General features: G+C 56.5%; 8 protein-coding genes across 8 annotated transcripts; 3 read left to right on the forward strand and 5 right to left on the reverse strand.

The window, feature by feature from the left end:
- The first annotated feature begins 1166 nt into the window (after positions 1-1166).
- On the forward strand, positions 1167-5678 carry B0H64DRAFT_368987 (uncharacterized protein). The gene is made up of 4 exons (XM_062801995.1): positions 1167-1617; positions 1738-2305; positions 2361-2724; positions 2783-5678. Exons 1-4 carry the CDS (start codon positions 1265-1267, stop codon positions 5443-5445), a joined length of 3948 nt encoding a protein of 1315 aa, XP_062653684.1. The 5' UTR covers positions 1167-1264; the 3' UTR covers positions 5446-5678.
- Positions 5679-5879: 201 nt separating this feature from the next.
- On the reverse strand, positions 5880-7403 carry B0H64DRAFT_453150 (uncharacterized protein). Its single transcript, XM_062807229.1, has one exon. The coding sequence runs from the start codon at positions 6949-6951 to the stop codon at positions 6016-6018; it is 936 nt and encodes a 311-aa protein (XP_062653685.1). The 5' UTR covers positions 6952-7403; the 3' UTR covers positions 5880-6015.
- Positions 7404-9156: 1753 nt separating this feature from the next.
- Positions 9157-12363, reverse strand: B0H64DRAFT_368989 (helicase C-terminal domain-containing protein; the record flags this gene model as incomplete). Its single annotated transcript, XM_062801996.1, has 4 exons — positions 11987-12363; positions 11360-11863; positions 10591-11310; positions 9157-10540 (listed from the first exon to the last, which is right to left on the reverse strand). Exons 1-4 carry the CDS (start codon positions 12167-12169, stop codon positions 9158-9160), a joined length of 2790 nt encoding a protein of 929 aa, XP_062653686.1. The 5' UTR covers positions 12170-12363.
- B0H64DRAFT_427907 (kinase-like domain-containing protein) lies at positions 12351-14258 on the reverse strand. Its single transcript, XM_062805818.1, has 2 exons — positions 13739-14258; positions 12351-13674 (listed from the first exon to the last, which is right to left on the reverse strand). The coding sequence occupies exons 1-2, from the start codon at positions 14046-14048 to the stop codon at positions 12518-12520; spliced, it is 1467 nt and encodes a 488-aa protein (XP_062653687.1). The 5' UTR covers positions 14049-14258; the 3' UTR covers positions 12351-12517.
- Positions 14259-14419: 161 nt separating this feature from the next.
- Positions 14420-18953, forward strand: B0H64DRAFT_64457 (non-SMC mitotic condensation complex subunit 1). The gene is made up of 4 exons (XM_062808556.1): positions 14420-15556; positions 15605-15870; positions 15921-18419; positions 18499-18953. Exons 1-4 carry the CDS (start codon positions 14650-14652, stop codon positions 18667-18669), a joined length of 3843 nt encoding a protein of 1280 aa, XP_062653688.1. The 5' UTR covers positions 14420-14649; the 3' UTR covers positions 18670-18953.
- A 257-nt stretch (positions 18954-19210) lies between these two features.
- B0H64DRAFT_447473 (GRIM-19) lies at positions 19211-20143 on the reverse strand (the record flags this gene model as incomplete). Its single annotated transcript, XM_062807001.1, has 4 exons — positions 19211-19262; positions 19330-19482; positions 19549-19658; positions 20093-20143. 4 exons carry the CDS (start codon positions 20141-20143, stop codon positions 19211-19213), a joined length of 366 nt encoding a protein of 121 aa, XP_062653689.1.
- A 515-nt stretch (positions 20144-20658) lies between these two features.
- Positions 20659-23714, reverse strand: B0H64DRAFT_64444 (uncharacterized protein). Its single transcript, XM_062808555.1, has 2 exons — positions 23607-23714; positions 20659-23504 (listed from the first exon to the last, which is right to left on the reverse strand). Exon 2 carries the CDS (start codon positions 23422-23424, stop codon positions 20746-20748), a length of 2679 nt encoding a protein of 892 aa, XP_062653690.1. The 5' UTR covers positions 23425-23504; positions 23607-23714; the 3' UTR covers positions 20659-20745.
- A 527-nt stretch (positions 23715-24241) lies between these two features.
- On the forward strand, positions 24242-24984 carry B0H64DRAFT_64469 (uncharacterized protein). The gene is made up of 2 exons (XM_062808557.1): positions 24242-24655; positions 24773-24984. Exons 1-2 carry the CDS (start codon positions 24383-24385, stop codon positions 24860-24862), a joined length of 363 nt encoding a protein of 120 aa, XP_062653691.1. The 5' UTR covers positions 24242-24382; the 3' UTR covers positions 24863-24984.
- The last annotated feature ends 648 nt before the right edge of the window (positions 24985-25632 follow it).

Consider the following 25632-nt stretch of genomic DNA (forward strand, 5'->3'; position numbering starts at 1 on the left):
GCACTTGCCAGGAGGACACAATCGAAGCTCGGCGTCCGAGCAAGGAGGCCGGTCAGCCGCCGGGACACGAGTGATTCGGGTCGAGCGGGAAAACAGCAGCTTACCATCTCCGGCGCCATCACTCTAAGGGAGCTTGGGGCAGCTATGCTGGTGATAATAAGTCACACTAACCTTTTTCCGTCACCTGAACATTCAAGACCTCGCACCCGGACTTTGCGAGACGGTCAAAAGCACAACATGCTTGGGCACAGTTATGTTATCTCGTGATAGACAACAGTCATTACCTTGATGGGACAGGGGTTTCCATAGGTTTAGCAACAAAACGGCAGCTAAGGGGGTAGTATCATGATTCGAGGGGCGGGTCAACTCCTCGCTCAGTGACGACGAACAGGCGTCAAACTCAATATCAAAACGATAACGGCTTGTACCAGTAATAGGATACGGTCTTCAAATAATAGCGGAGTTTGTCAAGTACTTGATGCGGCAATTCACTTCGCACCGAACGTTCCGTTCTAACGATTCGTAGACGTCGCTAGCCCATGGGGTAGATAGGTAAGGTAGTTGTCGTGTATTAAGTAATACCAAAGCTCAAGTTCTCTAATGATTCTGTGGTCTTGTAAATTAATCAGTGAGCCGTGACATGTTACTGTTCTTCACGGTAATGGCCGCACATGAGCGAGGAGCTTGGTCTCCAGGCCTAACCCAACATGTTAGCCCACCACACCCTATTATCTCATCCACCAACCCAACATCAGCTCCAAGCCACAACCACCGCGAGACCACCAAGCTATCGGAACTCGACCCCAACGTCAGGCTGCGCGTGCGGGGCGCTGCCGCCGGGGGTGTGCCGGGGGTGTGCCGGGGGTGTGCCGGGGGTGTGCCGGCCGCCGACGCGGCACGGCGCTCACAGGATGGAATTGGTATTATTTAAACTGGGTGCAACCGTGAAATTGACTACATCGAACTGGGCGCAATTGCCCTATTGTTACCAAGGGTTTTAAGGAATGATGTGATCAGACCAGTTGCAACTTGGTCGAATTGAGGACTGCAACTACGAAGGAATGTGGTTGGCTAAAATTTCCAGATTGAGGTGCTTTGGGGTGTGCGCAACTTATCTGTGGGGGGGGTTTCTTTTTCTTACAGCCGGAGCCCGAAGCCGCCTCCATACTGGCTGCCCAAATTGCGGGGAAACCAACCCACTTCTAGTTCACCACAATCGTGAGCACGAGCAACGTGAGCAGAACCAAGCCGCCCTGGGGCGAACATGGATGCGCAGGACTGGCACCGGATAGTTTTCCGGATTCGCAACCTGCCAAGCCATGTTTCCAGTCTGGCCGAGGCCAGCCGGCTTGTCGGCAGAGCTCTGAACATTCCCGTCGAGCACGTTCTTGTGTACTCGTTGGCAAGAACATCCGACATTTGGGACGACTCCCTCTGCAAGGTGGCCACTGCCCAGTTCGAAACACTTCCTCCTTCACTGCGGAAGACCACGGGTGAAGATGAGTGGTCGATTCCCCTCCCCGAAGGCGCTCCAGGGCAAGTCCTGCTTCTCGACACGCATTTCAAGGGCATGACCGTCCTCAACGACGTCGACCCACCAACCACCCATCGGGCCGAGTAGGCAGTCAATTTCCGTTCTCCGATACCTACTTTCAGTTTTCTTTTCTTTTCTCTTCTTTTTTTCTTCTCTTTTTTTTTTTTTTTTTTTTTTTTGCTAACCCAAGGCTGTGAAATCAGTTGCATCGCTATCTCGGGCCTGGCGAGCCACCCCTTCGGATCTTGGCAGCCCCGGGGACGCGACAAAACATTCATGTGGATCAGGGACGCTCTGCCTCGACTTGTGCCTGGCATCCGGAGCATTATTTACGGTTACGATTCCAGCCTTACGCGCAGTGATTCGTTCCAATCTATAAGTGACATTGCCCAAAGTCTGGTTTTCCGACTGAAATCGGGCGGTTGGAATTCTCCATCGGCGAAGCCAATCATTTTTCTAGCCCACAGCCTCGGGGGGCTGGTACTTAAAGAGGCGTTTGTTGAAATGGCTGATAGCAATGCGGCTGTGTCCAGCGTTCTTGACAATGTGATGGGGACCATCATGTTTGGAGTCCCTAGCCTAGGCATGGAACAACGCCATCTTATGACCATGGCCGAGGGAGAAGCAAACGAGTTCCTCCTGCAAGACTTGTCGCGCGAAAACGGGGGCAACTATGTCCGGCAACTGAACAAACGTTTTGAGAGCCTTTCGTTCCTCAGGACTACGCCTGTCTACTGGGCCTACGAAACCAAATTGTCGCCCACAGTGAAGGTATGTAAGCATGTATCCCGCTGATTTTGACCGCAAGACTTACCTTTCTCTATAGCGACGGCCCAGTGGTACTTGGGAAAGGACGGGTACCCCCGCCGTTCTGGTGAACCTCGACTCAGCGACATGCTACCACTGGCGGAAGAACAAATCAATGACCATACCCATCAACGAGGACCATGCGAATATGGTCAAATTCTCCAAGGGCCATGCCGACTTGGGAACCATCATACACTTGATAGATGAGCTATGCGACCCCGCGCACCGTCAACACCGCAACGCGGACGGCCATCATGTAGACGCGCCCGAAGAAGCGCAAACGAAGCCCCCGCCGGATCCCGGTGTGCCGTCGGCAATTGTGCGAGATACCGAGGGAGAACGGAAGTTGGAAGGTCTAGGTAATCTACTGTCATCTATCGATTGTACGTCAACTACCTATCTTCTTGTGGGGTGCTGTCCAAACTAACTCGAATGCGACAGCTCTGCAGACTGCCCTTGACTCGTCCGAACTCGAGCTCCGCATCAACCAAGTCAGCGAGCCCTTCGTGGAAACCTTCGAGTGGATCTTCGACCTACCGGTCTTCTCTACCTGGGTACAAGAATGGTCCGGTCCGAAGCTATTCTGGATCCGCGGCAAACCGGGCTCGGGGAAGTCGACGCTCATGAAGTTCATCCTCCAGAACAAGCAGACTTGGGAGCTCTTTCACAACCCCACAACCGCATCACTCGAAATTACGGCTGCTTTCTTCTTCCACTACCGCGGCACTGCAATCCAGAAATCCTTTGAGGGAATTCTAAGAGGTCTCATTACCAGAACCCTTGTGCCTCACTACGTCGACTACCAAGCCCAGCACCGGCCTACGTGGGACAAGTACCGGGCCTTACGTGAACAACGAAAGACGAGCGAGTCACGAAAGAAAACTATCGAAGATGATTTGCGTAAAATTGAAGTCAAGCTAGGGGAATATGATGGGGAACCGTCTGCAGCTGTTGCCGTCAAGCACATCGAGGCCGAACAGCATGTTCTCCGCCGCGAACTCAGGGCAGTCGATGGCGACATCAAAACCGTGAACTCAACAGTGAGGTCTCTCGCTGCAGGCTTTGCTCCTTACTACAACATCCCTACGGCTAACTTCCTTAGAAGTGTGGCCAAGGAGTACCAAAAGGGAAATGATGGCTTGATCGCAAAGCTGGAGAGGGTTCTCCGGCGAATCCTAGACCAAGACACGACGAAAGTGGACCTATTACTTTTCTTCGACGCTCTGGATGAGTTTGATGGAAGTCTCCACATGATAAGCCGATTCCTTAAAGGCCTCGTGCAGCCTTCTCGCACCTCCAAGACACGGGTGAAAGTATGCTTCTCCGGTCGGGATTGGAAAACACTCAAAGAGCATTTCTCAACATATCCGGGCATCACACTCCAGGACCATACAAGACACGACATGGAAACATATGCAGCAGGGTCGTTAGTATCATCACGCATTAGCCACCCTGCTATTGTCCGCATCATCCCGGCTGTTATCGCAAGGGCCAATGGGGTATTCCTCTGGGTCAGGCTGGCTCTCGGTGAGCTCTTTGAGATGGTCAAGTCGGATCCAAATGCTTCGCCCCAAGCGCTGGAGGAAAGGCTTTGGGGGCTACCAGACGATCTTTCCGAGTTTTACAAACGAATTGTTGAACGCATCAGTGCTTCTAATCGACGAAAAGCTTTCTGTCTGCTCGAGCTACTTGTCCGCCTGCAAGGTTCTCATATGTCCACTGTCGAGCTGCGGGACGCCGTTCTCATATCGGACTGCAGAACGTTTGAAGAGGCGCAAGATGCACTCGCAATTGCGCATGCGATGGACGGCGACGAAGAAAGCCGGTACGAAAAGATCTGGGATGAGATCTCGACGTGGGGTGGAGGGTTGGTTGAAATCAAGCAGCACGGCCTGGCCGGACGCGCCCAGTTAATGCACCAGACCGTGTTTGAGTTTGTTGCAAGCATTCCGTTCAAGAGAATTGTACTTGGGGACTCGGCCGTTATCATTGACGAAAACGGGCACTCATTCCATCTGAAGTACTGGAGTCTGCAAGAATGTTGGGCCAAGAAAAATGTCGAGGCCGTGAACGGCCTGTTTGAAGAGCTGGTCTCGTTCGCCCCGCCCCGGGGGCGGTATCAATTCTTCGCCTTCACGTACAGGTCGCAGGAAACGTTGGAACGACTTGCTTACCACGCTCAGCAGTCGGAGGCCACAACCGGAAGCAGCCACTTCGACTTTCTGTATAGCATCCCTTTCATCGATCAAGCGCCCATCTTCTTTGAGGGACGAAGTTGGAATCGAGATAATGTTTTCATATCCCTCGTGGCATCGTGTGGGTTGGCGCTATGTCTCAAGGACTGGATAGCCAAAAACCCGCCAAAAGCATTGGGGAGGCTGGTTTCTGCGTCCTCTGGCACGCCATGGGATTTTCCCACCATCGGCGCTCTCGTCCTCGCACCCCTGCAAACGAACTTCAACGACGGGCTCCTCGTCACCCTACGTCTCCTTCTAGAGAACGGCTACGACGCGAGCATGGAGCCCCGACTTGTCTCTCTGTTATGCGAGCAACTTTGGCGGAACAGTCTTCTAAGCTCACAATCGGCAACCGAGCAGGAGTACCGCATCCCAGACTCGGCCCTGCTCACCATAATAGTCTTGGCGCTTCAACACGGCTGGAGTCCAGATGCTCCTGCTAATCTCTATGGTAGAGACACCCTTCTTCAATGTCGAGCCCGAGCGTTACATGTGGCGCCACCCGCGTTAGCGGAGGAATTGATACACAACGGAGCAGATCCTAACCTCTGCGACTCGGAGGGTTTTACGCCGCTTGACTGGGCTCTGGTAGTTCCGTACCATGTTTCTCAGGGTTGGAATTTGGCTAGGAGGTACGAGATGTGCAGCATATTGCTCAAAGCTGGGGGAGCGGTGTCGTCCAAGACACCGCGCAAGGTCTGGCAGAACGCACTGGCCGAGTTCAAAAAGCAGGGGTTTGGAATCCAGTCTCTGCAGGAGAGGCTTACTGCCCAGGGCCCTGAACGGCACCGGCAGGGAGGTGCGGCCAGCCGGCGAGTCCGTCCTTGGTTGGGCATATTCCAGAGGGCGAGGAGTGATGATAAATGAGATACCCGCCGAGTTTTCAGTGTTCTGTATTTCGATGTTGTATGAACATCACTTCATTTGTTTCCATCAGGCTGCACATTAGGGTTGTGGATTGGTCGCTATTGTGTACATTGGGCGGCGTTGGCCTATCTAAAACGGCGGCATTTCCACGCGGAGGCACATATTAGTAGCAAACATGTTTTCAAGCTACCGGATGGTTCAACACATCGTCATGCCATAAGATCACATCACATAGCGCAATGTGGCAAGGTAGCTTAATCAACTGACAACGTAGGGAGGTACCGTGCCTATCCTTTTCCAATCCGTGGTCCTGTTGAACAATCTGCCATCCCCTCGCCGGCCTGACCATTGCTTTCACCCCCTAAGCCGTAATCACTAACTCCAAACAGACCAAACAAGCCGAAGTGGTACAAAATCCTCATATCAAGTCATACATACATAAACCCAGCTTAAGCCACGGAGTACACCAAGCCAAACCCCCAAAAGCCAACCTGATAACTTGAACTCCCTCCCTACTCCTATCTGCCTGGTATCACACCACCCAAATTGGTATCAACCCCCCCTCCCTTTTTAACCCTGCTCCATGCCCATCGGCGGCGACTCCCCCGACTCCTCCCCCTGACTCTCCATCCCCGCCACCAACCCACCCACACCCACACCCACACCCACACCACCAGCACCACCACCACCACCACCACCACCTCCACCACCCCCACAACCCACCCCCCCCTTCTTCACCCCCTTCCCAGCCCCAGTCCCACCACCACCCTTCCCCTTCAGCGCAAGCAGCGCCATCCGCGCCTCGTTCCGCTCCCGCCGCAGCCGCGCCTCGGCCTGCTTGAGCTTGGGCCGCTCGGCGCCGAAGAAGTCGGCCTGCGAGCGCGCCTCGTCCCGCTCCACGCGCAGCCGCCGCTCCACCTGCCGCGCCGCGTACAGCTCGTTGCGCGCCGTGCTCAGGCCCATGCGCGCCTCGTCGCGCTCGCGCGCCGTCTGGTGCAGCTCGGCTTGCAGCGTGGCGAGGAGGGTGTGCAGTTGGGTGTCGGAGGGGTTGTTAGGGTTGGTGTCGGGAGGTTGGGGTTGGGATTGGGGTTGAGATTGGGATGGGTTGTTGTGGTTGTTGTTGTTGTTGTTGTTGTTGTTGTTGTTGCTGCTGTTGTTGGCGGTGTTCCAGGATAGGCCCATGGTGTCGAGGGTTAAGCCGCCGCCAGTTGTGCCGTCGCCGCCGGGTGGGATAGGATAGCTGGTAGGTGCCGATCGGGGGAGATGGGCGGGTGGGAGGCCATTGTCGAAGTTTGGGCCGAGGGGATCTGTTGGTGAGAGTTGATATGGTTGATGGTGATGTGGTTGTCCCTTGAGCCCATGGACGGCTGAGGGAAAGTGCGGTTCCGTGGCGGAGTGGACGTGGAAGTCCTCCGGGGACGACCCCGAGGCGAACTGGTCCTGGCCCAGATAGCCTGTGTAGTCGGGGCCGTCGTAGGCGAACGGGTCGTCGTAGAGGCCGACCATTGGGCGCGGCACAGCGTCGGCCGCTCTGCCTCTGACACGGTGGTGGTGGTTGTGGACCGGGTGAATTTAGGCAAATGTGATCGCAAACCCAAACCGAGCAGCTGGGGCGTCCTCACTGGGGTTCGATGGACCAAGGAATGCCGTCAGCTCCACTATTTCGATGTCGGTTAATAAATGCCGTGGGAGAGATGTGTAAGTTGACGTCGTGACGTCTTGGGCGGATGGAAATGTTGCAGAGGAGGCCAGAATGTGTACGCGCCGTGGTGGACTGATGAGGGTGGATTCCGCCCCCCGGCCAAGATGGAAAGGGGGTGCTGCAGTCACACACAGCTTGGACCTCTTTGACGGACCAAAACCAGACCAGACAGAGACAAGCCGTTTCAGTGCCGGAACAAGGGCATCCCAGGAAGCCGGTGGCAGTCGGAACCGGGGATAGTTGACGCTGCGGGAATGGCCCTGGACTGCTGTTCAAGAGACGGGCTCTGGTCTGGATGGTGGAGGCGAGAGGGAACTGCCCGCTCTCGCCATCCGGACAGGAGGGGCTCCTTCATTCTTCGGTGAGGACGCAAATTTGCTCATGTGATCTCGGGAGGGTGTCTCCGCAGAGCTAGACTCGTCAGGTTCGGGTTGCCAAGGGGGCTTCCCCAGGATTCCTTCGGTACCACTTCTTGGCGAGTCATGTCCCTGGTCGACTGGCCTCCTGGCATACCACTCTCCACCGTCCGCAACAAACCGAGATCGCTTGGCATCGGGAGGGGTGGGGAGAAGCCGTGAGTCTCCGGGATGGCCGGAGGGAGAGAACTGCTTGTGGGAGAACGGGGAAGGGGTCACTTCTAACGAGACAGTAGACAACTACCCTCTCCCAACCACGGCCTTGTACGGAGTATCTCCGATCTTCTCCGGAACTTGAAGTTCTAGAAACCTTCCATGCTGATCCCGACCCGTCCCCCCCTCCACACCCGCGACCCGTCTTCCGAGTCTCCACCCACCGTAACTGGAAACGAAAGCCGGAAGCCGCACAGACATGGCCGCCTTCCGTGAACGCGCTAGAATCATGCAAGCCCAAGGGGACAGCAAGCTCAGACTGGTCGCAACGGGGAGACCGACAGGAGCACGATGCAGCACCTCGCAGATCTGTCCCCTCGTGATACGGCCCCTTGAGGTGCAATATTAATCGAAAACGCTATTGAAGATCAATCCCTAGTCTCCTCCAGCTTAAGGAGAACACGACGACGGACCTCAAAGGCTCTGGCATCCGCATGGTGGAGAATGAGATTGAGGAGCAAACGGCTGGGACCGAACAAGGCAAGCTGTGCCGCCCTTGCATCACCCGTCCCCCGGCATTATGCACCATGCCCCGGGCCGACCCATGTCTCCTTGACGACGACGGCGAGTTACTCGGTGTGTTGATGCTTGCCTTCCATCGTTTCTGGGCACGCACGGCGCCAGCGCCCTTTCCGAGGCAACGTTGGGATGCACGAGGCTGTCTTCGGCTCCTTGTGATGAGATGGTGAGCACTGCATGCAGCCCGCATCCCTGCACCGCAGGAGCGGAGCGAGAAATGAGTGTCCGAAGCCATGGTGTCAAAGTTGCAAGCCAATCCTATGTGAGAGAGTGTTCAGGGTTGGCGTCGCCGCCATTTGCCCATTTTGGTTTTCCATACGCAGGCCACGATATTGTGCGAGGACGTGATGAGACACGGGGAACCGTACTTGACCCAGCTTGGTTCATGCAGACAAGATGGCATTTCCCCAGGAGCAACCGCTTCGCCGTGACGGCCAAGACGGCCACCACCCCAAGACAAACAAGTCGGTTCCAGTAATAAAACGAGAGATAAAACCAGAGTTTGCCGATGTGAAGCCGGCATTACTTCCCTCGTTAGGTAAAAAAGAGAGAAAAGATCGACCAGTTGAAAACAAGAAAGCAACACTATACTTGGGTTTTACATATTACAACTTGGGCGTACGAATCTACTATTAGAGGAAAGCATACACCTGACGGTCCTTCCATCTAGTTCTGTGTGTGATCCCTTTAGCCGCACCCGAGCCACTTCCGAGGGACTCAGGAGGTACCCAGTAGCTGAAAGTTCTGATCATCGTGTGCTAAAGACTCGCTAGGGGGACAAAGAAAGAGACAAGATCTCAAGAAGGCGTGGCTCCGTCTGGTCATCGCCCCCCCGCCCCCCCCCCCCAGTACCTGCTCTCGGTCACGACGCAGCCTCTTGTTTCCCCCTGAAAAACTTACTCAATCCTCCCAGCAGCCCCTGCAGACCCCCAGCACCCTCCTCCATTCCCGCCCTGATCCAACCAGGCAGCTTCCCCCTGATCCTCTCCGTCCCAAACCGCCGATCAACAAGCACGACCGCAGCATAATCCGCCCGGTGCCGTATCGCCCGCCCAATACTCTGATTCACCGCCCGCATACAAGCATTCTCGTAGAAGTCCCTCGCGGCTTGCTTCGCCAGCGCCCGGGCCTCCGCCTCCCCGCGTACAGGGGCATCAGGGCCAACTCCGTCCTCCCCCTCCCCCTCCGTCAACCGCGCCAGCGTCGTCGCCTCGATATACTCCAGCCTCGCCTTCCAATCAGGAGAATGGATATTGGGGTACGGAAGACCGACGACAACAACGCAGCGGCCGAGGCGGTCCGAGAAGTTGATACCCTCGGAGAGCTTGCCGCCGACGACACTGAGGAGTAGCGCGCCGCCCGGCCGGCGCGGTTTCGCGGCGGACTGGGATCCCGACAGTGGTGGTGGGGTGGGTGACAGGATTGCGTCGCTGTACTGCTGCAGCACGTCCTCGCTGACTCCGCCCTTGGTTTCCCGGAAGACGGCTTTCTTGCCCGCGAGGCGGTCCCAGAGTGTCGGCTGGGTGGTGGCGGTCGGGGTTGTTGTATCGGGTACCTGCCAGGCGGCGACGACTTCGTCGAGGTAGCCGTGGCTGGGGAAGAAGACGACTACGCCGTCTGGGACAACGGTGCATATGTTGAGGAGAGCGAGGCCCAGTTGGCGGATCATGCTCGGTTCTCTCCGTTTCTGGAAGCTGAACTCGAATGAATCGGCGTTGGTGTTGCCCGGTGCGGTGGGGGTTGTCGAGGCGAGTGTCCAACCGAATAGATTGGAAGGTGGAATAACGTGTCCACAGCTTAACGTCGTGATTTTCTCGAATGGGTAAGTCGGGAAGAGGTGAGCTTTGTAGTCTTCGAACGGGGACATCGTTCCGCCAGCCAGGATGACAGCCCTAGCGGACGACGCGATGGATGAGAAGGCGTGCGTGGGCGATAGGAGAAGGTACGAAAGTTTGATATCCGGTGGTGTGGTGGCAAGCTTTTCGAAAAATATTCGCCCCTCGGAGCTTAGATTCGTGAGTGCGGTGAGAAAAGAAACGAGGATATGGAGAACGGGTGTTGATGATGAGGGTTTGCCGGATGTCGTAGATGACGATTCCTGTTCGTTTTCTGCATGATTGACATAGCTCTCGATTTTGTATGCCAACTTGGATTCTTGGATGTACCTTATGAGCTGGTACAGGTTAATTTGGTCTGCACCGCGGGCCTTCAAAACCGCGTTCGAGTCAACAATGCCTTGGTCACCCTGGAATCAAGTCAGCGTTGTCTCGTTTAATAGGAAAGAATCCATCTTACCTTGATGCCGAGTTGGTCGTTCAAGCACGCACTGAGCGACTCGACGACCTTGCCTACTTGCGCAATCATGACACGGTTCTCCCCTTTTAGCTTCTTGCCAAACCGTTTGACATAGATACTTAGCATCTGCCTCGCCCTTCTCAGCTCGCTCAAACGGATCTCAGCGGCATAGACGTTTGCAACCGCATCCATAACATTGTGAGCTTCGTCGATGATGACAACATTTCCCTCGAGCTTGATTCCGAGGGCATCTCTTGCGTTCTTTTGAAGCAGGAGGGGATACGGTAGTGTGACGACTTCGGCCCCTGGAATGACAGTCCGCGAGGCATAATAGGGACAGACTTGCAACTCCTTGCCTGTCCTGTGTAAGTCCTCAATGTCTGGGATTGTTGCCAAGGCTGCATCCCGAAAGTCATGGGCCTGCTTTAGATTTTCTGTGTTGGGCATGAAAGCGCATTTTTCTTTGGTCTTCGACTGCTGCAACTCCGTACATCGGTCATTGATGGCGGATAGTGACCCCAGTTTTGTGACTGAGGGGTTAATGCACAGTTTCTGTCTGGAAGACAACGGAAGCTGTTTGACCGTTTCTGTGGTTGGCTGCTCATCATCCTTCCCAGTGCCGGACACCATCTCGGTGGGTATTGAGGGAGGAAACGCCGGTCGCCGTAGTTCCGAGATGAACTGCGTCAGTTGTGAGTGTGTGCGAGAAGTGTAATAAATCTAGCAATATCAGTTTCATCCGTAGAGTTTGGTAGCAACAAGAACCAACCTTCACTTCATCCTCAATTTCCCCCTCACCTTCCCCATCATCCCTCCTCTTCCCACCCCCCAAACCGACCCTCTCCATCAACTCCCTCGTCTCCCTACTCAACCCACCCTCCTCGAGCCCATCCCCCGCCCCTGCACCCTCGCCACCACCCTCCCACTCGGCAACCAAAAACTCCCTCTCCTCATCCACCCCCCCGCCCCTCCCCACCCCATCATCAACCCTCACCCTCTTCCTCCCCCTCTCCCTCCCACCCCCACCACTACCACCACCACCACCACGCTCCTCCATCTCCCTCTCCCTTGCCCGCACCCTCGCCAGCACGCGCTCGCGCTCCTCCCACTTGCTGCCCAGCTCCTCCCGCTTACGGCGCAGCGCCGCCTCGACCATCCACTCGGGCTCGCCGCGCATGCCGGCGGCGGTGGCGTCGAAGGAGGCCTCGTAGCGGGCGCGCTTGTGGGCGCGCAGCCAGGTGAGGGTGGCGCAGATTAGGGAGAGGGATTTTCCCTGTCGGCGGGGGTTAGTCTTTGTTTGTTTGTTTGTTTGTTTGTTTGTTTTGTTTCTGTTTTGGGTGCTAGGGGTGGGAATGGGAAGGGGTGAGTTGAGTCAGTGAGGTGAGGTGTGACGTACGGTGCCGGTTGGGCTTTCCAGAATGCCCACTTGTCCGTTCCCCTTCTCCAGGACGTCGTAAACTGTGCGCATAAAATCGAGCTGGACGTCATATGGTGTGTAGGGGTGGTGAAAGTCGATGGGGGTCTTAGAGGCCATTTTCGGTGGTTTGGTCTCGGTTTCGGACTGTGGTTCCGTCATCATGGAGGAAATGAATCATGGGGTTGGATAAAATGATGAGGTGCAGTGCATGGGACGAAGCTGGCTTGTTCGCTCGGTCAAACAGGTGGTGGGTTTAAAGGGTGGTGCGGTTGTAAAATCGAGTTGCAAGTCGGGTGCAGCAACCGCAGCGAAAGTTCTTGGGTAACTATGAAACGCTGCTCACCGCAAGATTGGATAAACACAGGAAATAGTCACGTGAGCCCCGACGAGCAAGCACTCCAGATGTGATAGCCATTAATGAGGGTATTAACCACCGTATAGAGCCTAGACGCCTGTAGAGCCCAATACCATGATGCGGTCATTGACACCAAACTCCAACCAATGCTCCGTTTAAACCTTCAACATGTTCATCTCCTCGTCATCCTCAAGCTCGCTCCCTTCCTCGGCGGACTCGTCAAGCCCCATGCGGAGGAACTCATGTTGCAACGCATCCGCGGCACTGATCCGCCTAGTTGGGTCTAACTCCATGCATCGTGAGAGGAATTTGATCGCCAGCCTCTCTTCTTCGCTGATCTTCTCCTTGTCGCTCCGGTTGGTGCTCCAGAGGATAATGCTTTCCAAGCTGTACCCGGACTTACCTATCGTGGGGATCGTCGTTTCCATCATACACCCGTGTAATAACGCAGCGACTTGCATGCGCCGCCACCCAAAAATGGTGGCAATTTCGATCATCGCTTCGACGTCGTCGGCCGAGTTGAAGAAGGGAAACCGCCGAGATAGGATGGTTAGAAGGATCACGCCGGCACTCCAAATGTCTATCTTGGTGGTCTGTTCGGTGCATTTGAAGAGGACCTCGGGCGCCCGGAATCCGCGTGTCCCGGCACGGTTAGCCCGTCTTGAAGGGCGTGTGTCCTCCCGAGCATATCCTGATTTTGGTTCCCCATTGTATAACGGCTGCAGCCTCGCCTTTCGCGCAGCGGAACCGTCGTGGCAGAGGCAGGGCTTGCTATCAACGCTTTCGCGCTCGGCCAGACCAAAGTCGACGAGAACACCTCGGCGCGAATCAGGGTCGTAGAGGAAGTTTGTCGGTTTGATGTCACGGTGGAGGATATTGTGCGTGTGCACGCTATGCAACGCGGTAAAGAGGGACCGCAGGTAGATGGCCATGTCTGGCACTGTCATTTCGCGGAAGTAGTCGCGGAAGTCTGCGTGCCGGAAATAGGGGAGGATGGCGACAACCTGGTCTGTCGAACGGAAGGCGGTGATCAGGGGACACACCGATTGGCAGCCCCGAAGGTCGTGCAGTAGTTCGAGCTCATTGAGGATGCGGATCGGGGAGGACGTGACGTAGATCTTCTTGATGGCAACGTATTTCGGCTTGCGACGGCGTTGTGATTGCGACGGGTAATCAGGGGTTTCGCTGGCCTGGCTCGTGAAGCTCTTCAGTGGCGGCGGCGTCCACTTGTCTAGTTCCTTGTCCAGATCCCACGAGTTGTCGTGGTCGTCGTACACCAAATCCTCGGCTTTGTACACGGTGGAAAAGGTACCTGGAAGTCAAAGGTCAACACGGCGACCCCGGCGAAAGTGCTGATGGGGCGGAAGGACGCGAACCTTCACCAATTCGCTTGATCAGCCGGTACTTTTCTCGAAAGCCCGCAAAGGAGTCCTGTAGTTTTTCCATGTCGTGCTGGAAGTGGCCATCAGCTGGCGCCTCCTCTTCTGAGCTCTCCGAGTACTCGGACTCCTGGCCGTCTTCTTCCAAGAGCTCGCCTTCTTGTTCTGCTTCCTCGTGGTCCTGGGACGCGCTCTCGTTCATCTCGGTGTCCTCGGTGGAGGGCGCATCTTCGTGGATTCGGAAGGGCTGTGCTTCTATTTGGAGAGACCCTGCCCGACGGCGACCTACAGGCATTCCTGTCGCCATTGTGGGTGGTTGTCGATTGTCGGGGGGGACAGACTGAGACCGGCAGGAAAAGAATCCACTCGGCCCGATCAGAGGTTATTGCAGGGGCATGAGGTCTGTGTTTATGGAACGGTGCACGCCTGTGAAGTCTAGGGTTTGAGGATCGAATTCGACGACAATGGACACCAAATGGGAGGTGTTGGATTTGATTGATTGAAGACCTTTCCAAAGTTCGGACGGAACTGGTCGAGTAAGCTCAAGGTATGTACCTTGGAGGGGCAGCGCACGGATCATTTGGAGACGCGATTCAGTGCAGCGGGACGCGGCTGGCTGCCACCTGCAAAAGTCAACAAACAAATTGCAGCGTTGCTAGGGTCCCCCCACCGCAAAGAGCCAAAGCACGCCAACAAATCCAAGGAGGGGCCTCGATTCGAAGTCGCCCTCCACTCCATTTGCGACAAAACAACACCAACGCCGGCTCACCCTCGACAACCCAAACCACCACGACAACCTTTTTCCGATTGTGGTGTTGGCTCTTCGGAACGACTTCTTTTCCGGCCTGCTTTCCTGAGATACACCCACTGGCCGCCCCCGCGATACCCCTCATCGGCCGTTGTCCGCCATGGACAGCGTCAGCTTCGACATTAACGATGCGCTCAAGCATTACATGGGCGACCCGGCCGGCATCCCGACACCCGAGGCTGATGGAGCGCTGGTCGACTGCGAGAACGACCCGGAGTCGCTCACCGATAATGCCGTGATCAACGCCGTCCTCAACCCGATCGTCGACGCCGTGGCCGAGAACCCGGATGCCATCACGCGCAGCAACATCTTTGACTCGTTGCAGTTCCTTCTAAAGTGTGCACCCATCTCCTCTGATCCCCTCATGCCCTGCGAAAGAGACACGTCGCTGCTGGCAGCGGGCACACCCACCCCTGCCCGGCGCGCGAGTCCTCTGGGCTCTGGCGCCAAAGACCGTCGTTTAAACGATCCTGATTCTGAGCTGTTCAAAAAATCCAGGTACACCTCCTTCCTCTCGGCGCACGCTCTGAGCAAGATATTTGACCTGATCACCTCCGGTCTGGCCACCGAGGCCGACGTCATAAACCATGACCTTGAGTCGGACGAGCAGGAGCTCATCGCCCACCACAAGCAGCTGCTCGAGATGTACGGTTTCCTGCTACAATGGACCATCGCAGCGGTCGAGATCAAGGCAGCCGAGAAGTCGTCGACCACCGTCCCCGCACGAGGCCGCGGTAAGCCCAAGAGCAAGAGGGATGCGGCCAAGGACGGCACTTGGGATTCGTCGACCCAATTGGAGACGGCGCTGAATACAATGTGCAAGGTGCTGCGGTTGAAGTTGGGCAAGATCTTCTTGACGACATCCGAACGCGACACTTTCATGTCGCTGCTGACGCGGCCCGTCTACATGATTCTCGAGAGCGAACAGCGCGTCAAGAGCACCAGCATCCGAATGCACGCCTTCAAGGTGCTCTGCATTGCGGTCAAGCACCACGGCCACGGATACGGTAGGTTAGTTGTGCGGCTACGCAGACGGAGACGCTGACAAGGCCTAGCTGCCCAAATTTCCATCGTCCAGAACCTCACGTACTTTGAGCACCTGTCGGAGCCGATGGCCGAGTTCCTCCACATCCTGGCCGAACAATACGACTACCCCCAACTAGCAGACGAGATCCTGCGAGAGCTCAGCAACAAGGAGTTCAACACCAACGACACCAAGGGGCCAAAGTCCGTTTCAACATTCATGATTAGGCTGTCTGAGCTGGCTCCTAGGCTGGTCATCAAGCAGGTTACTCTCATGGCGAAGCAGCTGGATAGCGAGGTATGCAGACCAGACGCGGAAATATGAGGATCGAGAACTGACAGGCGCAGTCGTACACGCTCCGGTGCGCCCTCGTCGAGGTCTTTGGCAACATGCTTGCCCACCTCAGCAAGTCAGACGAGCGCGGCGAGAACCACAAGATGCAGATGAACGCGTTCTTTGACGTTCTGGAAGAGCGCTTCCTCGATATCAACCCGTACTGCCGGTGTAGGACGATCCAAGTCTACGTGAAACTATGTGGGCTAGATCAGAAATTCCCGAAGCGGAGACAAAAGGCAGCCGAATTGGCGTGCCGGAGCCTTGAAGACAAGAGTAGCCATGTGAGGAGGAACGCCATCAAGTTGCTCGGTGCCCTAATTCGGACGCACCCGTTCACCGCCCTCCACGGCGCGCAGCTCGCGAGGAAGGACTGGCAGGAACGCTTGGACAAGGTCGATTCGGAACTCAATGCGCTGAAACCCCCAGTCGACGCGCCGGGTCTTGAGCAAGGGAATACTACCGTGGACCAAGCTTTGCTTGACGACGCCACTCAGATCGAGTCTCCGAGGAAGCAGCCCGCTGAGATGACCGACGAGGAGAAGATTGCGGCAGTTCAGAAAGCCCAGGAGGAGGCCGCCACTTCCGAGGCGATCGAGAAGCTGACCCTCACTAAGCGGTACTACAACGAAGCGCTCAAGTTTATCGACGTGTTGCACGATGCGACCGGCACGGTGTGCCAACTTCTTGGATCCAGGAACAAGAGCGAAGTAATCGAGGCGATGGATTACTTTGAGATTGGCGACGCATACAACATCGAGCAGAACAAGGTCGGCATTCGTCGCATGCTCAGGCTCATCTGGACCAAGGGCAACAGTGATGAAGGCAAGGGTGTCCAGGCTCACCTCATCGATTGCTACAAACGGCTCTTCTTCGAGGCTCCAGACAGTTTCAGCCCGAACGATGCAGCCAACTATATCGCGAGGAACATGATCAGTTTGACTTTTGGCGCCACACCTGCCGAACTCACTTCGCTCGAACAACTTGTCAGCACCATGATGAAACAAGGCATGATTCCGGATCTTGTCATCGCGAAATTGTGGCAGGTTTATGGTGTGCAGAAGCGGGAGATTTCTAGGAAGCAGAGGAGAGGCGCCATCATTGTGCTCGGTATGCTCGCCACCGCCAGCCCGGAGATTGTTGTCGGTGAGATGGAGACGATGCTGCGCACCGGTCTCGGAGCCCACGGCCGCGATGACCTGCAGCTCGCCAAGTTTACCTGCGTTGCTCTCCGGCGTATCAACCCCACCGGTCGTCAGGCGAAAGAATCAGCAGCCAAATTCTCCAGGCTACAGAACGACCATGCTATGTTGGTTAGGCTGGCAGCGATCACCGAGGTGCCCACGGAGAGCAAGGACTGGTACGGCGTTGCTGAGCAGGCCATCAATGCCATCTACACGCTGTCGAGGCACCCGGATGTTCTGTGCTCCGAGATCATCCGTCGCAAGACGAGGACTGTCTTCTCCCGCCCATATTCGCGTCCAAGCTCACAACCCAACTCTCGTCCCACTTCCCGCGACGAGACACAGCCGGCACCTAGTCCTACTTCCTCGGCCGAGAGTGCAGAAAGTGACCCCACCGTCCTTGCCTCCCAGCAAGCACCTGTCAGCCCGACCAAAAAGCAGAACAAGGACAACACTGTTGGCCTCTCCCAACTCCTCTTCATTGTGGGCCATGTCGCCGTCAAGCAGATCGTGCACCTCGAACTCTGCGAGCTCGACTTCAAACGTCGCAAGCAGGAAAAAGAAAAGACGGCTGCCGCTGCGAACCGCTCCTCCCTTGGAGCCAGCACCTCCAGCCGCCGCTCTGCCTCCCAGCCGAAAGACAAATCCAAACTGGAGGACGAGGGTGACGAACTCGACCTGATTGGCGGCACGACCGAAGACGATTTCACCGAGGCCATGGCGCACATCCGCGAGCGCGAGCTCCTATACGGGCCCACCTCGTTACTCGCCCACTTCGGCCCCCTGGTCAGCGAGATCTGCGCCAACAACACGACCTACCGTGACCGCAACCTGCAGCAGGCCGCCACGCTGTGCCTCGCCAAGCTGATGTGCGTCTCGTCCGAGTACTGCGAGGTCAACCTCCCGCTGCTCATCACCATCATGGAGCGCTCGACCGACGCCACGGTGCGCAGCAACGCCGTCATCGCGCTCGGCGACATGGCCGTCTGCTTCAACCACCTGATCGACGAGAACACCGACTTCCTGTACCGCCGCCTGGCCGACCCGGAGCCCATGGTCAAGCGGACGTGCCTGATGACGCTGACGTTCCTCATCCTCGCCGGCCAGGTCAAGGTCAAGGGCCAGCTGGGCGAGATGGCCAAGTGCCTCGAGGACGAGGACAAGCGGATCGCCGACCTGGCCCGCATGTTCTTCACCGAGCTGAGCACCAAGGACAATGCCGTATACAACCACTTTGTGGACATGTTTAGTCTGCTGTCGGCGGATAAGCGGATCGAGGAGGAGAGCTTTAGGCGCATTGTGCGGTTCCTGCTTGGGTTTGTGGAGAAGGTGCGTTTATTTTCTCCCCTTTCTTTTTTTCCACCTTTTTGATGTGGAGCGTGTGTATGCTGACGGTATGTGCGAACAGGACAAGCATGCTAAGCAGCTGGCGGATAAGCTGGCTGCGAGGTTGCCGCGGTGTGATAACGAGCGGCAGTGGAACGATGTCGCGTTTGCGCTGGGCTTGTTGCAGCACAAGAACGAGGATATCACCAAGCTTGTGTCGGAGGGGTTCAGGATGGTCCAGGCGGCCGCGTAGAATTATTGTCAGATGCCGTGAGGTGAGGTTTGGTTGTGGGATGCATTACCGGGTGTCTGGCGTGGCTGGCTGGGGCTGGCTGGGGCTGTCTTGGGCTGTTGGGATACCCAAGGTTGGGCGGGTTGTGTTGTTTTCTGAGTTTAGTCTGTTGCCGGTAGTTACGCTGCGGTTCTCGGCATACGATAACAACGATCTCGTACCTTATTTTGGAAGGGGAGTTTTGTACATGATCGATTACCCTGGATATGAAGATATGCTTGGTGCAACCGGAGCCGGATAGAATCGAAGAGCCCCGTGCAGTTTCAGGGGCCCATCGCTCATACTCGGCTACCCATTTCTAGGTGTCAGAGGCTTGTCGCATATCGCCTTGAATCTTGTCACCACGAGAAACAGAGTACATGGAAGCCTTCTCTGCCATTTATAACACCGTATATACAGCGCCGTCGCCCCCTAGAACTACGCAACCGCAAGTGCCCTGTTTTGTTTGTATGGCAACCCTGCTTGCTCCCAAACCACTGTTCCCCAATCCCATCTCTGCCGCCTACTCCTTCGAAACATTCGCGGGCGTCACGCCAAACGTGGGCCGCACATACCTGTCCGCGGTATCAGCATCAGCAACCATTCTCGATACGCCATGAAACAAGGGGGTTGGAAACTCACCGGTCGGAGTGGTAGACCTTGACGTTCTCTCCCATCAATTCCTTCTCGCGCGCCTGGTCCGCCAAGTGCCTCCGCACCTGGTCGCGGTCCTCTTCCGCCTGGAGGAGAGGGATCAGATGGATGCGAGACCACATCTTCTCGCGAGCGAGCTCGCTGTTGCTTGTTAGCTTGTGGTCGCGGTGGGTGGGTGAACGGTGGGGAGGAGTGACATGGACATACTTTTGCTCGCGGATGCCGGTGACAAGCTTGTACCAGCCGAAGAGCATGACCACGGCGCCGCCGGCGATGAGCGGGCCGGGGCGGAACAGGCCGCGCGACGGGAGGTTGCGCTGTGGCACGGTGTATTGGTTAGCCCTCTTCGTCTCTAACAGTTGGCCAGGGAGGTGGGCCGGCGAGAGGCTGCGAAAGGGGGTTGGGTGCGTTCGTTTGGGCTTCGATGATTGCGTCCTCCTCCAACGTTTCTTTCCATCGCCTTGCGCGGGGGGGGGGGGGGGGGGGTGGTATTCGAGGTCCCCCGCCAGACGGAACCCGCCCGCACCGCCAACATTCGACCATCCACCCGCCTCCGGTACCCCCGCCTTGCTCGCCACAGAAAACAACCAAATCAATCCGCCTCTTGCACGGCGCGCCGCCGCTCCCACTGAACCCCCAATACCGACGTCGCCGCTCCCCCAACGCAGCCCATCCACACCCGACCGGCCGAAGTCCAACCAACCCCCCCGTCACAACCGCCAACCCCAGAAAGAAACTAAAAAGAACCCACCTTGTACTGGACGGCCTCGTAGCCGCCAACGGGCGGCATATCCTGCGGCATGGTGGGCAACTGTGATCCTTCCCCCCTCTTGTGTTTGTTGTGTGCTCAATCGGATGGCAATTGCCCCTTCCGGGTCGCGGAAGTAGGGTCGTTCGCTCGTTCGGCCGTGGGGCTTCAGGACTTGGTGGGCTCCCTGCCGTATGTCGGGAGCTGCGTTGTGCTGGTGGGCGAACGAATTGGCGCGATTTGTCGTCGTCGGGTTTTGGTTTGCCGGAGCTCGAGCTCGAATTGATGCAATTGCGAGGCTTGGGATTGGCGGGAGGTTCTATGTGGATTACATAAGGTGTGGGAGGTGGGGCTTTGGGAAGCCAAGCGCATCGAGGGGCGCCGCCCAAACTCACGGCGAAGTGCCAGGGTGAAAGACAGGAGCAGCAACATGGAATAGGTACGGTAGGGATGCAACGCCAGAATGCAAGATGCCAGCGCATTAAATACACTACAATAAGCTACACAGAAAGCCTCCAAGAACTCCAACCCTCCAACCATCCCCCAGCCAAAACCCGCGTAAGCCACGCTGATCCCATATGTAACACACAAACTCCTAAAAACTAGGTACACAGTCAACTGTCTCCCCACGACCTCAGAAAACGGAGAAGCCTAACCTAACCCTTCTCCGTATCCTCCCCGCCGGTCAACCCGGCCCCATACGCCTGTTCCGCCGCCATCTGAGCCTCCAATTCGGCCTTGTCGAACTCGGCCTCAAACTCAGCCTCCAGCTCGGCGACATCAAAATCCATCTCTTCCTCCTCCTCCTCCTCCCCACCACCAGCGTCGCCACCATCCGGCGGCGGGGCATCCATGTCCACATCCTGACCGTCCGACCGCCCGGGGGTAGGCAACCCACTCCCCGCGCCATCGTCACCGCCCTCGCCGCCGCCGCCAGTGGCATACAGGTTCCGCAGCGACGGCCCGCGCTGGCTGTCCGTCCGCCTCAACCGCTTAGCCGGCGCGCCATTCTCCCCTTTCTCCCCACCCTTGCCCTCATCCTCATCCCCATCCCCATCCCCACCATCCTCATCATCCTCCTCCTCATCCCGCCCCTTCCGCTTCCTCACCACCGCGACCGACGCCGACGCCGACGCAGGCACAGCCTCCCCAGCGGGCAGCTCCACGTCCACGTCCTCATCGCCACCATCCTCGCTGTTGTCGTCATCGCCATCGTCATCATCATCATCGTCCTCCTCATCCGACGACCCGCTCGCAAGGAACTCAGCCACTTCCTCGTCGGCGGTGCCCCAGTTCATGTTGGTGAAGTCGATGGGCGACCGCTGGCCGTCGACCGGGTCCGAGGGCAGCAGGCCCGGCTCGTCGTCTTCGTCGCGGCGGTCGCCTTCCGCGGGCGTGTGGGTCCCGGTGGTGATGGGGACGAGGCGGAGTCTGGTGGGCTTGGTGCCGTTGGTGAGTTTGGGGGTGTTGTTATTGGTGTCCGGGGCGTTGTTGTTGTTGTTGTCATGTGTGTCCTCCTGCGCGTCTTCTTGGGTGTCTTCGTCGTCGCTGACGACGGGCCGGTGGTCCGGGTCGTCTTCCTCCATCAGGCGCGCGCTGAAGACGTAGGGGGCCTCGTCCACGACGGCCCACTGGGTGAAGCAGGCGACGAGCCATTCTTGGCTGACGATCTTGATGTGGGGCCGCCGCCGCGCCTCGAGCAGCTTCTCCCGCCCGGGCTGGGCCGTGTTCACGACCAGGTGCGTGACGTCCTTGGTGACGGTGGGCCGCAGCTCGGCGCCGAACGACATGATTTGCAGGCCGATCTCGGAGCCGTAAATGTCGATCCCCCTAGGTAAGACACCGGAAAGGACAATCCTAATGCCCTGTAGCACTCCGCCCTTGAGCTCGTCGAGAATGCACCCGGCGTCGGGTACCGTGGTGGAATCGACGGCGGCGGTGTTTTGCGACGCCAGGTTGTTGTCGTACTCGGCGTAGTAGGCGGTGTGGAGGGAGGTAAGGTGTTGTTGGAGATACTCGAGCTCCTCGTCGTCGTCGTGTAGGACGCGGTGGCGTTGCGAGGGAGGGGGGGATGATGAGCGCGACTCGGAGCCGTCCTCGGACTGGACCGTTGCCTTCTCCGCCTCTTCATCCTCCTTGTCGAGCTTCTCTTGGAGGGCCTGGAGCGGGCGATCGTTAATCTGCTTCTCAAACGTGCGCTTTTGCTCCTCGACCTGCAATTTTGTGACCGCCGGGTCGTCGACCGCTGCGGCATCGTCTTTGCTTTTAGGGGCGGGTTCGTTTCTCTTTCTCTTCTTGACCCCGTTGGCCGTCGGGCCCGTCGAGCTCAGGTCTTGGCGTTTCGGGAGGAAACTTGAGTTGATATCTCCGATGCCCTTGAAAAACTCGTACGGCGAGACCTTGATCAGATTGGGCCGGTTGCGCGGCCACACGTCGGACCGATCGTCGATGATGGCCACCATGTGGGTGCTGACGGGGAAGAGTCGTTGCAAGTCCTTGGCAAGGATGCTGCCGTTTTCGTCACGGCTGAGGACGCGATTGCCAAAGAGCTTCTTGTCCGGGTCAACAACGCGGGCCACATTTTGTGCATATGCGCGCGTGCCCATGGTGTAGACATGCAGCTCGTACATCTCGGCGATGCTCCTGAGGAAGGACTCGAGGCCGGGGCGCATCTTGATGTAGTACGAGCATTGTTTCGCTAGGTTCGTAGGGCCATCGTCGAGCTGAAAGCTCTTGATCCCTTTGACAGACTCGTGGTTGGGGTTGGTCGGATCCGCCTGCCACTCGCCCACGGTCGGATCGATGCACGCCTGGATGATGGTCTGGTCGAGATCGACCACGAGGCTGAGCTTCCGGCTCTGCAGTAGGCGCCGCTGCAGCTCCTGTTCCGTGCGCTGAGCATGAACCTCGCTCACGGTCAAATTGGTTTGGTCGTGCACCATGTTGATGGGCGCGCGTGCTGTGTCGCGGGTCTCGACCGCCCAGTTGACCTCGGTCATATCCTTCCCGCACATGCCGCAGAGACCCTGAAACTGGATCTCATGCGAGCATTCCTCCTTGACCTCTATGGCCTTTCTGTCGGACAAGATATGCTCGCCCTCGCGGATGAGCCAGCGCGTCAGCTCGCCGTCGCTGGGTGAATCCCATGTCACGATAGTCGTCTGCTCCTGCTGCCATGTGTTGCCACGGATGGTATCGCCGACTTCCTTCATCCACTTGAACGAGTATTCCATCAGAGTCTCTTGTTTCCTGATCTTGTCGCCGGGCCGCTTGTGGAGTTTGACGATTGTGATGGGGTACCGTAACCGGGCCCCTAGCCCGACGGTTTTCGTCATTGTGGCGGCGCGAACAACGTCCGGTCGCGCTATTGTGATGGTATGATGGGGTGTATTAAGCTTCGGGTCGTGGCATCAGGCTGGATGAGATGTCGAGTCCGGTTAGCCGCGTCTCGGACAGAGGCGCACAGCCAAGACCAAGAAAAATAAATGTTGACAGAGTGGGTGCTGGGGACTCTTACGCAGAAGCCACCCGGGACATTAATAAACTGCTATTCGGGTTTATTGATACACCCATCGCGCAGTGGCGCGTACCCGAGTTTGTAAGGCGGGAAACGCGGTCTGACGACGGCTGGTCCCGTTTGTGCCTCTGATCCCAGGTATCGCGATGCGTGCTTCCAGGTTCCCAAGTCAAAGCAGTTCAACGGCGGCAGAGAGCTGCAGAAACGTGGGGCGTGCACCCAAGACGGGTTAGACGATGTGGGGCCCTGCGGTCTGGAGGTCCAAGCTCCAAAAGCTGTGGGTCGGCTCGCTAAAGCTCAAGCCACCGCTTTTGGATGAAGAGGGTTGGAGGAAAAATGCCAAGTAAAAAGGGCAAGGAATTCAATGGCATGAAAATGCCAAACAATTCCTATCGTGAGGTGACGGACTTGGAAGTGATGGGACGAGTAGGTGTGAGTCGTGGGGTGATGTAATGTTGTTGGAGGGGGGGGTTCGGGTGTAATTATTGTCAGGTTGTATTGGCGCACTGACGAAGATGGAATCCGGTCGCAGAGCAATGGCCCGAGTTTTGGGTGGGTTGGGCAGGTCCTTTTGTACCTTGGGCGGCTGACCCGGGCTTCTTTTCGCTGTCCAACCAACCCCTGTCGAGCAGAGCACGCAGGAGATCCACCTTGTTCCCGGTTGCGGGGTCATGTGTGGCTGGAACGTGGCGGCCAAGAATTCACAGTCGTGACTCGTGCAACAGAGATTCACCCCTCGACTCGATGAGAAGAACAAGCCGAACTCGAGGTATGGAATGTCGACCGAACCTCATGGGAGTGATGAAACCGAAGTAGTTGGGCTGCCTAAAACAACTGGTCTAGTCTATTTCAATTATTTTTGCTCACTCCTTTTCACTCGACTGTTCTACTCGGTTGCGTTGCTCAATTTGTTTTGTTCGGTTTCTTTTGCTCGGTATAGGTACTTAGTCTCTCGAGTCCTCGTCATGCCTGTAGTGCTGAGACTTCTCGTTTGTCTCTGGCAACCGGCCTTTTTTGGTCAGAGGGCGCCGATATCAACAGTGAAAGATGTAAGAGGAAAGCAACAGAAACCTGAGCTATTGCATCTGGTCGTGAATTAATATGCATCAAGATTTAGGCATCAACCATGCAGGTCAACGTGACTAACAGCTAACATCTAGTCATAGGGGTCACGCATGACTCAATCTTCACTCTCAGTGGCATGGATGTTACAATTCCTACTGTGTGCTTCGTACTACGAATTTTCCATAGCCTAGCATTCGCTTCTAGCGATAGGCAACAACTGGGAACGAACACCCGAAGCCGCATATGCTGCTGGCATTGCCTCTGACGCCACATTCCCCCAGTGTCTCGCCTTTGAAGGCCACCAAGTGGGGAGGAATGGGCTGCATAAAGGATTTATCAAAGGACGACTAAGCGCCGGCCGGAGGAGTGGCCATATCGACGTGGAAGCGCACACCTTGGGCGGGGAGACAAACGATAACCAGGTAATAGTTCCATTACAGGTGAAGCAAAGAAAGAAAAGAGGTTCCATTAAGGTAAGCCATAGCTGAATTCATTTTGAGCATCATTAAACCTCCTTTTGCATTTTCATTACAGTTGCCACGAAACCAAGCACACAAATGCGAATCATCTGATTATATTGCATGACGAGTTGAATCGTTGACAAAGAAACCCCGTCCCATGGTCAGAATTACAAAGCTTCGTAAACTTCCCGCAAATCAAGTCAAGTACACAGTAATATTACTACTCTATAACGGTGTTGTTTGTAACCTCCCAGTGGGGAGATAGGGAAGAGGTAGGGTAGGGAAATGTACATATCGGGCTTCGGTGCATCGTTTCCCGGCCCGCCACCTCAACCAAAAGCGAAAAGAAGAGTTTCCGGCAGCCATGACTAGGTAGGGAAAGACTCTAGAAGTAAACCAGTTCCATAAAACCCAACGCAACCCGACCAAACCAATCTGATGTCGTCCGTCTTTGGTGTATCCGAATCCCAGCCCAACCGCATATACCACATTCCCCGTCA

Source organism: Chaetomium fimeti (genome assembly GCF_033439085.1).
Source record: "Chaetomium fimeti strain CBS 168.71 chromosome Unknown B0H64scaffold_15, whole genome shotgun sequence".
NCBI lineage: Eukaryota > Fungi > Ascomycota > Sordariomycetes > Sordariales > Chaetomiaceae > Chaetomium > Chaetomium fimeti.